At 46.5% G+C, this 19,088-nt stretch overlaps 1 protein-coding gene across 3 annotated transcripts in view; it reads right to left on the bottom strand.

The window, feature by feature from the left end:
* RPAP1 (RNA polymerase II associated protein 1) overlaps positions 1-19,088 on the bottom strand; it is a 2,926,740-nt gene that overhangs the window by 1,868,565 nt on the left and 1,039,087 nt on the right. For all 3 annotated transcript variants that reach the window (XM_044073828.1, XM_044073829.1, XM_044073830.1), the window contains one exon: positions 3,940-4,038. In XM_044073828.1, coding sequence (XP_043929763.1) covers positions 3,940-4,038 — 99 coding nt within the window. The remainder of the gene's footprint in view (positions 1-3,939; positions 4,039-19,088) is intronic.

The following is a 19,088-nucleotide window of genomic DNA, read 5'->3' as shown; positions in this document are numbered from 1 at the left end:
CCCCCCCCCACACCCCACCCGAGGCGAGAGGCATCCGTGGTCACCGTGGCTAGAGGAGGGGATACAGAGAAAGGGCGCCCTTTCTGGAGGTCTGGGAACTGGAGCCACCATAAGAGGCTTTCTTGCACACCCTGCTGAGAGGAACGGGAAAGCTCAGGGGATGTAGCAGGAAGGACCACTGGACTTGTAAGGTCCATTGAAGAACTCTCATGTTTAAGCGCACCATGGGTAGTAGGTTGATGGTTGCCGCCATCGAGCCTAAGGCCCTCAGGACCAATTCCGCTGGGGGAGCTGGGGATTGTAGAAGGGCCAGTACATGGAGTTTCAGAGTTCGTAGCCGGTCCGGAGTAATGAAGGCTAGTAGCTGGTTGGTGTTCAATCTGGCTCTGATGAAATCTAGAATTTGCGTTGGCAGAAGGGAAGATTTTCTGATGTTGATCATGATCCCCAGCCGGGGAGCTAGATGGAGAAAATAATCCCTGGCAGTGCAAAGTAGATGCCTGGTGGGGGCGGTCAGGAGCCAGTCATCCAGGTATGGAAAGACCTGAATTCCCTGGAGTCTCAGGTGGGCCGCTACAACAGTTAACACTTTGGTGAACACCCTGGGGGCTGTGGTGAAACCAAAGGGAAGGACCCTGAACTGGTAATGGCTGGCTCCCAGCCGGAAGAGGAGGAACCTCCTGGATCGTCTTTCTATCAAAATGTGGTAGAACGCATCCTTGAAGTCTATGGAGCACATCCAGTCATTCTCCTGCAGAAGGGGGAGACTGGATTGAAGAGTGACCATCCGGAACTTTTCTTTGGCTACTGACAGGTTCAGGAAGGACAGGTCGAGGATTGGTCTTAGGCCCCCATCTTTTTTGACACCAAGAAGAACCTGGAGTAAAAGCCTGATCCGAACTGGTCTGGGGGGGATGTGCTGGATTGCTCTTTTTCTTAGCAGCCGGAGTATTTCCTCGGCTGCAGCCTCCCTTTGATTGGGTGTGACATCGGGGAGGCTTCGGGGACTGAGAGGGGGATTGAGAAATGGGATTTTGTAGCCTCTGTGTATGATCTGAAGCACCCAGCAATCTGTTGTACTGGACTCTCAAGCTGCCAGGTGCCTCGAGAAACGCCCCCCCAACTGCCTCCAGAGTGGGGCAGTCGGGTAACCCCTCAGGGTTGCTGCGTGGGCCGATCAGAGAAAGGTTCTCTGGACCCAAAGTTCTTCGGGCCCCCTCTACCTCTAGGGTGGCGCCCACCCTGTCCTCCTCTGCCTCTGAAGGACGAGGGGTCCGGAGCGAAACGGGACTGTTGAGACTTCCGGAACCACATCTTCTTCTGTCCCTTTTGGTTCCTGGAGAAGGACCTCTGGGGAGCAGAGAAGTGGACGCCGACGGCAGACGTCTTCCAGTCTTTTTCGCTCTGGACCAGTGTGTCGCGTACGGTCTTGCTAAAAAGAGCAGAACCATCAAACGGGGCATTTGCGAACGACGCCTTAAAGGGTTCCGCAAAATCACAATGATGGAGCCATGCCTGTCGCCATAGGACGATGCCCGCTCTGCTAGCTCTAGCGGCTCCTTCCGTGGCATGGGATAGTAGCCGCATAGAGGTATTGGAGATAGATTTGAGAGTGGCCATTCGGGTAGAGTACACTTTCTTGTCCTCCGCCGACATGGACTCTGGGGGCGACCCAGCATATTCTTTGATAAGATCCCGCTGGAGTCGTATCACGTGTGCCATATAGTTCAGCGACCTCAAAGAAAAGGTGGCTGAAACGAACACCCGCTTCCCCAGATGGTCCATCGTCCGAGACTCCTTGTCTGGAGGATGGACCGAGGAACTCTCCTGGGCCAGTTCCCTTTTGGTGGCGGCCGCCACCAACATGGCATCTACCGGGGCTCCCTTGCTCCAAAATGACCTGTCCGAAGGGGGGCTGAGAATTCTGTCCGGCCTCTTTGGACTGGGCTCCACAGTGTCCGGTTCCTTCCATGCCCTGGTAGTAATCAGGTCTACCAGGGGATCGGCGGGAGGGGACACCCAAGAGGTAGATGGGCCTGTTTCAAACGCCTCCAAAAACACAGAATCGTCAGAGGAAGGTTTTGGGGCAGACCACCCCCCTCTGATCCGAAGTATCTCCATGACGTCTCCGAAGGCGACGTCTTTGGGGAGTGACCTTGGGGAACCTTCCCCTTCCTCCAAATCTGTGTCCTCTGTCAAGGACTCGGGGGAGTCCAAGTGCCTCCTCTTGCACTTCCGTTTGTGAGGGACCTCCTCGGAGGGGCTGTCCGAAGAGGCCTCACCAACCAAATCCTGTTCCAACAAGGGAACTATCTGGGACGTCTGAGCAGGCTGTCCCTGGGTCCGAGTGATGGAAGGCGGACCCGTCTGAGAGGGAGTGCAGGGTGGAGCCGTAGCTGAAGCCGGGGGCCTGGAGTCCCTCAACAAAATCCTCTCCACAACATTGAATGCCGGAGAGCTGCTCTCCCTAGGATCCGACATGCAGATCGGAGCCGGCGCCAACACGGTCGGATCCGAAGGGCCAGCATGCTCCGACTGAGACGGAGCCGAAGCCATACTGACACCTCCGGATCCGAAGCTCAGCACTCGGCTCCGAGAGCTCGGATCCGAAGAAAATGAACTCGACAGACTCGAAGTTGCCATCGGCACCGAAGTACCCGATACTATCGGCACCGACAGTCCCCCGGCTCCAAAGGCTCCGAACCCCGGTAATGGGTCAGAGAAGGAGCAATCGGGCGAAAAGGGGGGTCGAGCTCCCCCCCAGAGGGGCGGGGGAGGCAAGAGCACTCCCATCTGCAGCTGGGCCTGGAGAAACCTACGCATCATCCAGTCCAAGTCTGCATCGGACATACTGCGGGTAGACCTTGATGATGCCACCAAGGCGGGCAGGGAGTGCCACCTTGATGACCTCAAAGGCAACCGGGTCTCCTCCTCCTCCGGCCCCGGTGAAAACCGGGGAGATCGAAGCCCAGAAGGAGAAGACTCGGAGGCCCTAGGAGGAGAAACCCGTTTGGCTGGCGGGGCCGATGCAGAAGCTTCGGCCCGCCGCTTGTGGTGCTTTTCCCGGCGTTTCTCCTTTCTGACTTCCCTCTCCTCCTGGCCCAATGTGGGAGGTTGAGTCCCGGCCAGGGGAAGGGGAATAGCAGGTGGCACTGTCACAGCCACGGCAGGTGCCACGGAGGGACCGGAGGAAGAAGCCGAGTCCGGGGGCAGAAGTCCCGCCAGAATCAGCTTCGACCTCCGGTCCTTGAGGGCCCTGGGGTTGAACACTGTGCAAATAGTGCAGCTGGTGGAAAGATGTTCAACCCCAAGGCATAAAATGCACCGAGTGTGGCCATCTGCTGGGGACAGCTTTTGGCCACACTCAGTACAATTTGAAAAGAAAGTTTTGGGTGCCTCCGCCATACCTAAAAAGAAACAACACACTCGCTAGGCCCCAAAACCCACACCCTAATGCTTACACGAGGGGGAAGGAATAACACTAAAAGGAAAACTACACACTAGATAAAGAAAAACGTTAATGCTACTGGGGAACTACACTAACTCACACATGCAAAAATGTGTTTAAAGTAGGAAAAAATAAGATTTTTTCTCATAAATCCAACACTACCAAGCCTGGAAGCTCGATAAAGCTGCTGAGAGAACCACGGCAAACTAGATCTAGAGTCAGGAAGGGATAGCAGGGGATTATGGGTAAGGGGGAGGAACTTGGAGCTCGGATCTTAGCTGTTGGAAGCTGCCGGCTCGGATCCGATATGGATCCGATAACCCATAGGTTGATGGACAAATGAAGTTAACTACTACTTCAGATAATCTGTTAAGAGTGAGTTCACTTATCTGAATAAAAATAAATAAATAAATAAAGGCAATTCATAAACACAGACACAGATAAGGTACTATTAACCATTTCAAAACATTGTGGTAAGAAATTAAATATACCGCTGGTTCCTCCCCATGATGATGTAAACCTAGATGAACAGGCAGGTCTGAAGCCGGAGGTACCAAGTCTCCACTGAAGCTGAAGCGTGCCTGCATTCCCTGCAAAAAACAATGAAATTGAAAACAATATCCCTATATGTCCTCACAACTTTCACCAGTGCGTATTTAACTACGCTGCAAACAGAATATAGTTATAACATTCCTTTATGTTAATCAGTTAGCTAATTTCTGCACTTAATTTTAAGCTGACCTCTACACCTACCTGCAATCACAGCCTCACAAGAAACAAGGTTGCATCCAGTAGGCTACAATCACTTCCAATACATCACATCAGTACTGACATGTACCTAGATAATGGCACAATGTAATACCCAGTCTGGACTTACCACAGTGAAATCAAGTGTCATGACTGGAGCATCATAACAGGCACAAACTTTTTATATTTATGTTCAGTCATAGGTAAGTACTAGGCTAGTTGCCCTTGTGGGCCACTTTAAATCTAGCCAATTTCCCAAAGGTGACAATCAAACCCTGTACCTTGCGTCTATGAGGTAAACACCTTAACCATCATACCAACCCCAGATTAGTACTTACCTATGAATCTATAAATTTGAGTCATACAGGAGGTGATGTACTGACTGACTCTGTCCACTAGAGACATGGGCACCAGCTACAGGCCAAAATCAAACCCTGTACCTTGCATCAGTGAGGCAAAGATCTTAACCTTTACACCAAGCCCAAATCATAAAATACTCTGCTTGTCTAGGATTTGAACCCAGGATGTCTCACACCCAAAGAAAGAATCATACCCTAGACCAACGAGTCACACATCATACATGGGGGTAAAACAGATGTGGCATTACTTAAGCACAACAAAGAAAGATACAAGTAGTAGTTAATCACCTGAATTAAAATAACATTGAGGAAATTTTATTTCAAATAATTGCAAATATAAATGTACAACAGTTAATATATTCAAAATCATAAAATAAACTGCTTTAACACAGAGTCGTATTCCAAATACAGAAAAGATCATCACCTATTAAGTTCAAACAGATTTACAAATTAACAAGTTGTAAGAGACAGAGCTGAAAAAAACAAATCACACAAGTCTCAGCAGTGCAATCTTTTCCTGTTATTCCAGCAAACGTTTTCATCACATATTCTCACCGTCAGTGTAGTCTACCCAGTGATGCCAATTTTATTTTAAAAGGAAAGGCAGAGTGAACCAACAAAATGTCATCACATCCTGCACATAATACCCTTATGTTGAAATGTCTCTCAGTGGCATATAGGAAGGACATGACCGGGTTTTCAACTACTTCATAATCTCCGTTTTATGAAAAAGTAAAGCAAATAAAATGTCCAAACATTCCCAACTCTGCATACTTTACAACACAGAGTAATGTGTTAGCCACTGCTGTTCTAGTATATACATTATCAAAAATCATAACTCTAAGCATTAATGTTCTTACTATCTAAATGATATAAACAGCACCACCATCTTTGTTAACTTCTCTGGTTTTATTCACAATGTCCTTCTGAGACAAGAAGCAGAATGCATCACTGAAGCCCCAACAGCTGATTATTGCTATTTCACCTTGGCCTATGGCTAAAATAGTTTGTGCACAGCTGAACACTTCTTATCAAGTTCCATGTGTTATTGACCTACGAGGGGATGCTGAAAAGTTCTAAGCCCAACCAACTTTCTAAATTCTGAGTGTTAATTTTGCCTCTGCAGCTGAAAATAGGGTTACTTCATCTTGTAACTTGCCAATCTGCAGAATCGTAATGCTATATTGTGACATTGTTTCAGACCATTGATTGAACCATGTCAGTGAAAAGTGTGGAACTCTGAGCCGTCATGAAGTTAATATTCCTGCAGAAGAAAACTCCAAAGGAAATCCATGAATGCATGATGCAAACATTGAGTGACAAGTGCCCTTCATACTCAACTGTTCAGGTGTTCAAACTTTGTGCAAACTTTCAGCATGGAGATTTTGAGACCGAAGCAAGGTCTGGGAGGCGTGAAAGTGTCGGCTCCTGAAATTGTTGACCATGTCCATGACCTGATTTTGGCAGACTGGCGAATATAGGCTAAAACAACTGCTGAGACACGACAGATATCCAGGGAATGTGTTGGGTTTATAATCCATGAGCAGCTGGGTATGCAGAAGCTGTCAACCAAGTGGGTGCCCAAATGTTTGAATGTCGATGAGAAAGAACGTCAAGTAGACACTTCCAAGTTGATTTTGAAGCATTTTCATCGTGCTGGTGCCAACTTTTTGGAACAACTAGTTACTGTTGATGAAACATGGTTAAACCACTATGATTCTGAGACAAGTCAATAGTCCATGCTATGGTAGCAGATTCACCAAGGCCAAAGAAGTTGGCCCAAAAGTCAGCTGGAAAGGTCATGGCCACAGTGTTTTGGGATCAGGACGGTGTTGTAATAACTGACAATCTTCCAAGGGGCCAAACAGTTAATGCAGAATACTACTGTAACTTGCTGTGCCGATTAAAGGAGGCACTGAAAGAAAAAAAGGAGAAGGAAGCTGTGGAAAGGAGTTCTCTTTCTGCAAGACAATGTACCTGTACACAAGGCTGGAAAACGATGGATGTTTTGACAAAATTGGGGTTTGAATGCATAGACCATCCACCCTACTTACCAGACCTTGCTCCATCTGACTATTCTCAGTTTCCAAACCTTAAAAAGGGTTTGAAAGGGCAGCACTTTTTGAGGGATTTGAACGTGACTGCAGCAGCATAGTAGTATATCAGTGACCAGACCAGACCAGACTTTTGTTTGGCAGGGTTACAGAAACTTCAGACACAATGTGCCAAGTGTGTTGAACTTCAGGGTGAATATGTTGAATAACTACAAGTTATGTACTCACCATAACGCTTGATGTATGTGGTCCATCTCACCTCACATTCTTACTCATGGGTTTGGAGCCGAACATCGGCTCCGACTCGGCCAACTTAGATTTTTCTAGCACAAAGTCTCTAATTAGCCGGGCTAACCTGATATCCCATGTTGCACCGCTCCACAACCCCAGATCTAGTTTGCAGCAGCTCATAGTCACACCTCATGCACAACCACAGTTCAGAAGAGTAGAACACTAACCAGGGCAGCAAAGAAAAAAATAACCAATACCGAAGGGTATTGAAACAAATGTCACCTCCAAATCCTCCAGGAGGGGGGAAGGTGGGAGGGAACATAAGAATGTGAGGTGAGATGGACCACATACATCAAGCGTTATGGTGAGTACATAACTTGTAGATGTTATATGGTCCAATCTCGCCTACATTCTTACTCACGGGACAGCGTCCCTAGCACCTCTATCCTGGGAGGCTCAATGGAAGATGTTCCTGAGAACAGTGGAACCAAAGGAAGCCAGGCCCCTAGAAGCCACGTCTAATTTGTAATGAGTAATGAAGGTGTGGGGAGAAGCCCACGTGGCCGCAGCACAAATTTCATCCAAGGATAGTCTGGAGTGATAAGCTGCTGAAGCTGAAACAGCCCTGGTGGAGTGAGCCTTGACAGAGAACGGTAACTCTCTGCCTGCCGACGAGTAAACGTAGGAGATGTAGTCAGAAATCCACCTGGAAAGTGTAATCTTAGAAACAGGGAAACCTGTTCTATTTTCTGAGAAGGACACAAAGAGTTGGTCAGACTTACGAAGTTGTTTAGTCCTGTGTAAGTAAAAACTAAGCTGCCTGTGTACGTCCAATTGATGAAACTTAAACTCCGCCTTGTTGGAAAATTGAGGAAAGAAAACTGGCAGCTCAATGGACTGATTGAGGTTAACGGCAGAGGTTACCTTCAGAAGGAAGGATGGATTACGTCTCAAAGAAACCCTGTCCTTATGAAATATTAAATACGGGAATTTGATGGACAACGCTTGAATCTCCGACACCCATCTGGCTGATGTGATAGCTATTAAAATTGCAGTCTTCCAAGACAGAAATTTTAATTCACAGGTGGCAGCTGGTTCGAAAGGTGATGATGTCAGGGCCTGTAACACAAAATTTAAATCCCATGGCATGATGAGTTCTGACACAGGAAGCCAAAGCAACAAGGTGCCCCTCAAAAAGGCCTTACATAGCTTATGAGCCACGAGAGAAGGTTCGTAACAGGTATGAAAATTGGAAATAGCGGCTAGCTGAACCTTAATGGTAGCAGGAACAGAACCTTGCTGAAAAAGAGTGGATAAAAAATCTAAGACAGCAGGGATGGGGGCTGTGAAAGGATCCAGTCCCTTGGCCTGAGCCCAAATTGAAAATCTTTTTCACTTGCTGGAGTAAACCTTCCTGGTAGAAGATTTATGAGAAGAAGATAAAATGTGTACTATCTCAGGTGAAAAACGATGAAGTCTGACTAAAGATGGAAGTGGAGTAGCCAGGCTGTTAACCGGAGGGTCCACAGGGAGGGATGGGACTGTCCCGACATGTGTGTCAGTAGGTCTGGTGCTGGATCCAGAGTCCAAGGACTGTCCACTGCATACTGATGAAGAAAGGAGAACCAGACTTGGCGAGGCCAGTGTGGGGCAATAAGAATCATCTTGCTTCCCGAGGAAATGGCTTTCTGGATCACTCTTGGTAGCAGAGGAAACGCAGGGAAAGCACAGAGCAGACCGGGAGGTCAATCGTGGATTAGTGCGTCCCTGGGTGACTCCCCCTGTGGGGGGATCAGAGTGAAGTAGTTGCTGCACTTGGTATTGTGGGGATTGGCAAAAAGGTCGCAGCAAGGCTGACCCCACCTGTTGAAAATCTGCTCTGCAACTCGGCGGTTCAGGGACCACTCGTAAGGCATCAGAATAGATCTGCTCAGCCCATCTGCTATCACACTGGCCTTCCCCGGAATGTGCGTTGCCACTAGGAACCGTCAGGAAGACACTGCCCACTGCCACACTCGCATGGCCTCTCTGCATAGGGGGTAAGACCTGGTTCCCCCTTGCTTGTTCAGGTACCACACCACAGACATGTTGTCCGAGTGAATTGCAATCGTTCCTAGGGGAAGAGAGCTCTGCAGTGCTTGCAACACCAGTAACACCGCTCTCACCTCTAGAACATTGATGTGCAGATGTACCTTGTGATTCTGCCAGGTGCCTTGGACCGTCCTGCCCAGATAATGCCCCCCACCCTATCTGGGAGGTGTCTGTGGTCACAGTGGCAACCGGAGTCATAGGAATAAATGGATTCCCTTTGTTCAAGTTGGTGGGACGCAGCCACCAACAGAGGTCCTGTTTGCACCGATCAGTGAGTAGGATCAGATGGGACAGGGGAAGTTTCTGAAAGGACCATTGGGCAGAGAGAAAAGTCTCGTGTGTAATCTGGCCAGGGGCACTAACATAATGGTGGCTGCCATGGATCCCAGGAGCTGTAGGACCCATCTGGAATGAACCTTCTTGAGGGGTAGCAACGCGCGAACCTGACCCTGCAACACCTCTATCCTTTCTTGAGGCAGGAACGCCCGCATGTGAACGGTGTCTAGCTCTGCGCCTATAAATGTGACACGCTGTGAGGGCAGCAAGGCAGACTTTCCCCAGTTCAAGGTAATTCCTAGTTGATGACAAAGGGCAATGGTCTTTTCCCTGGCCTGAATGAGAAGATGCCTGGTGGGGGCGGTGAGGAGCCAGTCGTCCAGGTATGGAAACACTTGGAATCCTTGACGTCTCAGGTGAGCTGTCACCACTGCCAAACACTTGGTAAACACCCTGGGGGCTATGGTGAGGCCAAAGGGCAGGGCAAGAAACTGGAAATGACTGGCTCCCAGCTGGAAGCGTAAGTGACTCCTGGATGCCCTGTCCATTTTGATATGGTAGTAAGCATCCTTGAGATCGATGGAGCATATCCATACTTCTTTTCCCAGTAACGGAAAAATAGACTGAAGGGTGACCATTTGGAATTTGGACTTTAGAATGCAGTGGTTCAGTCAGCTGAGATCCAAGATGCGTCTCAGGTCCCCTGTTTTTTTCGGCACCAAAAAGAGTCTTGAGTAAGTCCCTAATCCAATCTGGTCTGAGGGGACAGGTTGGATGACTCCTTTTTCCAGCAACTTTGAAATTTCTAGTGTTGCGTGATCCCTTTGACTGGGTGGAACATCTGGGTTTCTCTTGGGTGGAGGAGGGTCTGACAATAAGGGGATGGAATAACCTCTGGTAACTATACAAAGCACCCATCGATCCTGAGTGATACTTGCCCAGGCTTCCGGGTACAATGAAATGCGGCCCCCGACTGGCTCCGGAATAGCACAGTCGGGCAATACATCAGGGACGATGATAGGAAGGCCCACGAAAGGAATCACGGTCTCCAGAATTGCGAAGGCCTCCTCTGCCCCTAGGGCGGCGTCTCCCAGAATAGCCACCCCCTCCTCTGCCTCTGGAGGGGGACCCACCTTGACCAGCAGGGAAAGACTTCTGTGACTGAACCACATTTTTCCTCCCCTCTGAGCCTTGGGGTAAGGCCTAGATGGGAGGGAAAAACAGACCCCTACGGCAGACAGGGTCTTTCCCTCTTGCTTGCATCTGGTGAGGGTGTCTTTCACTTTGGTCCCAAAGAGTGAGGACCCATCAAAGGGGGGGTCAGTGAAGGAAGACTTGAAGACCTCCGCAAAATGACACAGGTGCATCCAGGCTTGCCTCCTAAGGGCTACACCTGAGCTAGCTGCCCTGCTCGCCCCTTCGGCTGCATAAGATATGAGCCTCATGGTCGAGTTGACAATCGAGCCAAGAGTAGACAACTGGGCGTTAACCGTCTGTGTTAACACCTCAGGTATGTTACCCGTCAGAATATCTCCTAACTCTTTAAGAAGATCTCTCTGGAGCCGAGTAAAGTGACATAGATAGTTCAGAGACCGAAGTGTGAAGGTCGCTGAAGAGAGGGTATGCATCTATACCGATCCATACTCCTGGACTCCTTGTTAGGAGGATGGACAGAGGAAGAAGACTCGGCTACTTCCTGCTGAGTGGCCGCTGCCACCACCATGGCATCCACAGAAACCCCTTTGGACAGGAACTCTTTCCCAGGGGGAACTGACAGAAATTTATTAGGGCGTTTTGGTACACGTCCCACCGAGTCAGGAGTCTCCCAAGCCCTTCGACAGATCAAATCCAGGAGCTCATCGAAGGGTGGAGACACCCAGGAGGCGGAGGGTTGAGCCCAAAAGGCCTTGAGGAATACCGACTCCTCCTCAGAGGGGGTTTTGGACGATCAGCCGCCTCTCTGCCTTAAAATCTCCAGGATGTCGGAGAAAGAGACGTCATTGGAGGACGACTTGGGGGACCCCTCCGACTCCTCGAGGTCGGTATTAGAGGTGAGGGACTCATCCTGGGAGTCTATGTGCTTCCTCTTGCACAATTTCTTTCTTGGGGGCTCCTCAGGCACAGACTCTGAGGGGCCCTCAGAAAGTTGGGGACCGCTCACGGGGGTATCCCCAGACCCTGCGGCTCTGCCGTCAACCGATAGGGGGACATCAGAGGCTCTCGCTGGCGTGGAAGGGGATGGAATGACCGATCCGGGTGATGTGACTGAGGATCTGGCCAGTGCGCTCCTCATGGCCTCGAAGGCAGGTCCCCCCGAATCCGAGGATCGACCAACCTCCGAGGTCAAGATCGGAACCAAAGTTCCCCAAGCCGAAGCGCCGAGAGGGAATCTCGGAACTGACAAAAGTCCCGAAGTATCCCTCTCGGGCCCGACAGAGGAAAGCCTGGTTCCGAAACCAGAGGATGGAGCCAACATAGTAGGAGCCGACGTCGGCACCGATAAGGCCTTAATAGGTATCGGAGCCAGCAAAACATCACCCGGAGCAGAACACTCCGGCTCAGAAGACAAGGAGGTGCTCGGAGGAGGAAACATGGGTGCACTCATCGGGACTGGCTCTGGAGCCGACTGGGTCGGAGCCGAAAATAATTTTGCCAAAACCGGCGACTGCAGGAGCCTCTGGACCACCCTATCCACATCCAAATCAGAGAGTCTGGAGGATCTGGAGGAGAGAGAAGGTGACTGTGATCTCCTATCTGGAGATCCTTGTCTTACACAACGAGACCGGCTCCGAATGGGCTCTAACAGGATAGGAGCCGAGGCAGATTCAAGAATCACAGCTATCTCCTGCGGCCCTGATGACAAGGGAGCCAAGGAGGTAGAGTCCAATTTGGTAGTCTTCTCCGGTGGCTCCGATGTAACAGATGGAGCCACAGATCTTTTCTTAGCCTTAGAAGTCTTGGTTTTAGACTGTGAACCAGAGGAAGAGTCCAAGGACTCCTTAAAGGAAGGCTTAAGAAGGCCCTTCAGTATAAGTTTATTTTTTTTCTCCTGTAGTACCCTGGGGCTAAAAGCATGACAAAAACTACAGGACTCTTGTAAATGTATCGCCCCCAAGCAGTGTACACAAACAGCATGCCCATCTGTTATGGACATCTTGTAGCTACATTTAGAACACTTCTTAAACCCGGAGGGTTTGTGTTCTTTTTGATCCTTAGACATAACGGCCAAACCACAGTACACAACAGCACAGAAACAGGACTGTAGGCCACAACGGATAAGGCGGGAAACTACCGCTAACAACAAATGACAGAATCTCTAAGTTAAACGATTCTGACACGACAACAAGAGACACACTGAAGCAAGGGACAAACGCTTTCCTCAGACAAACCACACAACGGAGGGAGGACTAGATCCTCTAACTTAAACGGTCCTAGCCCATAGGAACGGAGGGATACCACAAACAAAACACTCAGACCACAAAACAACGATAATAACAAGCAAACAGCTATTAAAATAGCTTTTGTGAAGAAGAAAACAATTTTCAGTGAGAAAAAGAAGTTTTAAAGCTACTTAGCCACAGCCAAGCAAGACCACATCCTAGCTCCACGAGCGGCAAATGAGATCTGGGGTTGTGTAGCGATGCAACATGGGATACCAGGTTAGCCCAGCCAATTAGAGACTTTGTGCTAGAAAAATATAAGTTGGCCGAGTTGGAGCCGATGTTCGGCTCCGAACCCATGAGTAAGAATGTAAGCGAGATTGGACCACATAACATCTTGTAAGTTTCAAGGTTCCACATCATTCTCTTCTAGGTCGGGCTTAGACCTTTTCAGCACCGCCTCAAATTTCCCTCACTCCTCTCCAGTTGATCAGTAGCTATGTATTTGTATTTCCTGACTCTTTCTGTGGCCAATCTGGTTGAGATGGCATTCTAAGGCATTGTATCAACTGTCTCATGTACACTTCATGTACACTGACAACTCACTTATTCTCAATAAAAAACAGATAAACTATGCAAGATGTGTAAATACACTAACACTGGAGGCAAAACTCTCACACACAACCAAAACTAATCCTATAGAGGTTGTAAGTGACACTTCACCACGCCTACAGCACAGGGTAAATATATACATATGAAATACATATGAAATGAATACATATGAAACTATAGATGCTAAGGCACTTACAGGTAACCTTCCTAAAACAAGACCTCCTTCACCGCACAATCAAAAGAAGGGTCTTCAGCCATTACGTAAACACTCCGTTAAAACACCACCCACAGCTACACAAAGTAACACTGTATCCAGTGACTCTACTCCTAAGCCCTTAAGGCAGACCAGTGCACAGCCAAATTTCCTGGTCACTGGTGATTCTACACTGAGGCACACTGATGTTCCCCTAACTGTGTAAGGAGAAATAACACAGTTCACTGTCTTTCCGGGGCTAGGATCAGTCAAATCACACAGGCACTCAGGTCACTGAACCACAGGTACCACTATAAATCTGTCATAGTCTATGTGGGTATTAAAGACCTGAGACGTACCATCCTTGACTATGCGAAGCAAGCTGATTATGTGAGTCTCAGCTGCCTTTACGGGGCTAGGATCTGTCAAGTCATATAGGCACTCAGGTCATTGGACCACAGTTACCAGTATGACTCTGTCATTGTCCATGTGGGGGTTAATGATGTGCACCACTCTTGACTATATGAAGAGAGCTGATTATGTGTCTCAGGCAGGTACGAGTCTAGCACTGAGCAGCCCACTACCTTCTCCAAGGATGATGTCATGTTACCAACAGAAAATCATTGATTTTAACAAATGGCTTAGCTTCTGGTGTCAGTCCAGGTGATTACTATATTTGACAGCCTGGAAGGACATGGTTGATAGACCACACTGTTTTGCCAAGGGTGGTCAGCACTTATCCCCTCTAAGCTTTTAAATACTGGCAAATACCTTTTCCAACCCCATATTTCCTTTCTTAGGCAAGGCCAAACTGATAAACCACCCTACTTAAATGAACCCATAATGGAATATCTGAAGGTGGTACTGCTCAATGCTAGAAGTCTTAACAAGAATCTCCACTCCCTGCAGAGTGTAGACAACTGTGCAGTAACAGAGACATAATTTAAAGTCACAAAGAGCAACCCAGCAGTGCAAAGTTATAATTGCCTTTCACACATTTAGACCAGCTGCTGCACAGCAGGGAACTAAAAGTGGAGGAGTCTCAGCCTATATTAAAACCAACCTAGCATCCTGACTACTTAAAGTCTATAACCACTGGAACACAAGCATGCGTAACTCACCATAAACAAGGTCTCACACCATATCCTTGTAAACTATGTTTCCCCCTCCATGTCACAGGAAACTCAATCTATCTCATTGTACTACAGTCCCTCACCATGCAACCCAATACGATCTTCATGGGGGATCTCAACTACCCCTCTACAGATTAGGAATCCTGCACCACTTCTGATGCACAAGCCCACTTAATACCAACATCCTGAAACAGTTGGTCCATTCTCCTACCAGGGGTAGAATCGTCCTTGACCCTGTACACACAAACATGGGAAAGTAATGTTCCTCACCCATATTAATGTCCTCGCTCATCAGATCTGAACATAAGGAAGTATTGCATGAAATAAAATGAAATCCAGGGACCCACCAAAACAAAAAACATTTAGGAATTATTCCAAGGCTAATCTCTCTCTCTCTGCTAAGCACCATCTTGGCTAAATTCCAAGCCCAGCAAATCCAATAAACACCACAGCACAGGCTGAGCTATTTACAAAATCCCTGTACAGCCATACTTATAGCTGTATAGAGCAAGCAGTGCTCACTCGTATTAAGAATAAGACAAAAATCAAAAATCATGTGACCCTGTTGAATCACAATATCAATCAGTTATACAACAACAAAAATCTTGGCCAAGCATAGAAGGAACAAAGTCCAACAAATTAAAAGCCCCCTGACCTATCTAAACAGGCAGCTAAGAGGGTTAATTAACACTTCAAAGGCTAATTTTGAAGAAAAAAATTTTTTTCAAGCCAAGGACAACACAAAGCTTTCTACAACTATTTCTGTAGCCTCAAGGGAAATGCACAAAAATGGGCAGAACTTACTGTAAATGGCATCACCCACACTGTACGAGAGGTCACTGCCAACCTTTTGGCTGAGAGGTTCAGCTTAAATTTCTCCTCCTCAACAGTCCAAAGGAAATACCGCATACCACAATCCCCCCAACTATTACTAGGGAATAGGTCATCAATGCTTTTTTCAAGGCCAAAAGCACTGCCTCGATGAACCCCGATAACATTCTGGGATGCTTACTAAACAGCATGAAACATGACCTCTTCGGTCCACTTGAATCACTTTTCAGCTGGAGCCTACAGTCAGGTTTTGTACCCAAGAAATGAAAGATAGCTACAGTCATTCCCCTGCACAAAGCAGGTCCAACCACTGATCCTTGTAACTACAGGCTCATAAGTCTTACCAGCTTCATATGTAAGGCCAAGGAAAGAATCATCATGGATATGATAAATGAAGACATAGGTAACCTGCAAATGCTGGACCAATCACAGTTCAGCTTTGTTAAAGGCCATGCCTATTACATCTGGTAGACTTCTCTGAGAGGGTCACAGCTTATACTGACCTGACCAAGGCTTCTGATACAATACCCCACTCAGGCATTATAGACAAGCTCACTAAATAAGGTATAAACCCTTTTATCACCCACTGGATAGCCAAATGGCTCACTGATGGGACCCAGGAGGTCAAAATAGGTAAGGCCACATCCACCAACAGACCATTCACTACTAGAGTTCCCCACGACTCAGTACTGGGCCCGCTCCTTTTTGGTGTCTATTTCTCTGAACTGGAAACAAACACTAAACGTTTATGGCTGACTAAGTCTGCAGATAGTTGTAATCTGGGGGTTTACCATGGACTCCCCTGCAGACACTAGCCTTCTGCAAGAAGGTCTATCTGTAACTAACAAACGGTGTCAAAGCCATGGTTTTAAACTCAATGCTAAGAAATGTATAAATGTACCCTTTGGGAAGTCAGTCATCCTAGCTAATTACCATGCTGATAATTCGCCCCAAGAGTTGACCCAGTGGTCAGGGATCTGGGTATAGACACAGACAATAGCCTTACCTTCGACCACCACATGGTCACAGTGGTGAGAAAATCCTTTTATGGTGAACACCTTATAAGAAAAAGGCATGGCATCTAGGTCCAAAGAGATCATTATCTCACTGTACTCTGCCCTATCAGACCATCCATAGAGTAAAATGCTCCCTTCAGTGAGTACCTGACCAGGCATATGCATCAACTAGAGTGACCTCAGAGGCTCCTTATAAAAACAGTACAAGGTATAAGAAACCTACCTTTTGCAAAGTGCCTTAAAGTCTTTTTCTGATAATCAGTCTCCTGTAGATTACTGAGGGGTGATTTATGCCTGGGTTACAAGACATCTGCAAACCCCACATAGTACCAAAAATATAAGGTCTAGGGACCTGAATTTTGTCTGCGACTTTAAAGAGAACATGCTGGATAAGCAGATATGTGCCCTATTGACTAACCCTCCTACAGAACAGGCATCCACATGAAGCTAAATTTGTCTATTATCCAATTTAAGTGCAACCTAGACCAGTGGATGGAGAAAAGGAAATTTTCATCTGGCCTGGCACCCATGTCATTTATGGGCAGAGGTAGCTTATAAATCTCTGGCTCTCAATGTCCTAGTCTTCTAGCTCAGAAAGGCCCGCCAGGTCATTATCCTTGTAACAATCTATGAATCAATGAATCTTCCTCAAGTGCTAACTCCGTATATTTTGTAGATAAACACTTTTTAAGTTTCATGTGTCATTTTATCAAAAAAATTACAGGACCTAATAATATATAGTTATTGTGTGTCATATGTTTGTTTGTAACATGACATCTACTAATTTATTACACATTTAACAATTTTGATGTTTTTGTTTAACATGAGTTGTGTGCTTTAGCTTTAACTTTTAAACAGCAAATAGGCTTTGCATTCAGTGAATTTACTTCACAAGCAAACAGCTTATATAACGTCTTGAAATTTGTTGCAGTTTTATTTTCAAGTTCCCACTTTCACAAAGGGTATACAATTCATTGAAATCTTAAGAAAGTACAAATTTTGAAGCTAAAAAGAATTATACACTTCTTTAAGAAATTGAATTATACCAAACAGACATTCTATTTAAGTTTCAGGAATTCTAAACTTTGTTAATAGTCGCCTTTCCTTCTCCTGTGATCAAAATATTTGGTATTATTGTTCAATGCCAGGAGTCTAAACAAACAACTCTACTCCCTATAAGCTCTCCTCACCCTGGAGAATATAGATGAGTGTTAAATTACTGAAACCCGTTTTAAAACCCCTGAGAGCACCCCAGCAGTGCAAAGCTGCAAAGTCTTCCACACACTTAAACAACTACTGCGCAGGAAGGGACAAAAGGTGAAGGTGCCTCTGTGTACATTAAAAAAACACCTCAAGGCTGGTCCATGAGTATGCCATTCTTCAGCTTCTTCATTTACAAATTACCTTAGACAAACTCCCATGCCATATCTTTGCAAGCTGTATCTATGATCTAGGAAAACCATAATGCATACTTATATATACTGGAGACACTTCCCATTCAACCCAACACCTTAAGCATGTATGTATTTAACTACACCAACATAAACTGCGGATCCTAAACAATTCTTAACCTACAGGGCCCAGAGATTCTTAGACTTTGTAAATGCAAAAACCTTGGACCAGTTAGTCCTTGAACTGGTCATCACAAACACAACAAAACTTTACACCCTCCCTGGTGTAATGTCTTTGCTGTTCAGGTTAGACCATAAAGCTGTCTCCTTTGAAGTAAAGATACAAACAGGGACACCAGCTAACCCTGGAATTCTATTCTAGGAAACAGTTCCAACTACTAAGTTATACTCTGGCAAAATTTCAACCCCATCCCCCAAACCCTAAGAACATTACTGCCTATGTGGTATTATTCACAGAAACCCTAAATAATTACTTTCTCAGCTGCACATAGGCAGCTGCACCCACACGGATTAAGCCCAGGACCAACAAAAAGACAACATGCCCTGGTGGAATCCCAACATAAACAGGTTGTACAACAAAAGGAAGAAATCCATGGCAAAAAATTAAGAGGTGTAATTGACCAGCAAGGTAAAAAAATCCCTCATTAACCTAAACAAGCAACTCAAGGGCTAATAAAAGTCTACCAAAGCTAAATTTGGGATCAGCAAAGTACAATTGCAAAGCATTAATCAGCTATGTCCATATCATCAAAGAAAATATATATCAACGTAGTGAATTAATTGTTAATAGTGCCACCTATACTGAGTCAAAAGATATAGCATACCTACTGGCGGAAAATGTAGCTCATCTTCACCCTCTTCTCCCTACCAGATGCCCCTCAAGAGACACCCACATCCATCGCTTCCACCAACTACACTAGAGAGCAGGTACTCAAGGCAGTCTATAAGGCATAAAATACTATATTAATAAGTCCTGATAATAACTCAGGATGCCTCCATAACAGCATGAAACATGAACTATTGGGACAACTTGAGTCACTATTTATCCACATTCATCAAACAGGCTTAGTGCTAAACAACAGGATGACTGCAACTGTTATCCCTCTGCAAAAGGGCAGGTCATCCACAGGCCTGCAGAATTACAGACCCATAAGCCTGACTGGCTATGGAGACAGAATAGTCATGGATTTCCTAAATGATAGCATACATAACTTATAAACACTGGACTCAAATCAGTTCAGGTGGACAATTTATTTATTTATTTATTTTTATTTATTTTACATTTGTTAACCGGGAAAGTCTGAC

This window comes from Protopterus annectens, chromosome 6.part0, assembly GCF_019279795.1.
Source record: "Protopterus annectens isolate FY-2018-M chromosome 6.part0, PAN1.0, whole genome shotgun sequence".
Classification (NCBI taxonomy): domain Eukaryota; kingdom Metazoa; phylum Chordata; order Ceratodontiformes; family Protopteridae; genus Protopterus; species Protopterus annectens.
Note: the sequence above shows the minus strand (reverse complement) of the source record. Positions and strands in the feature narration are given on the sequence as shown.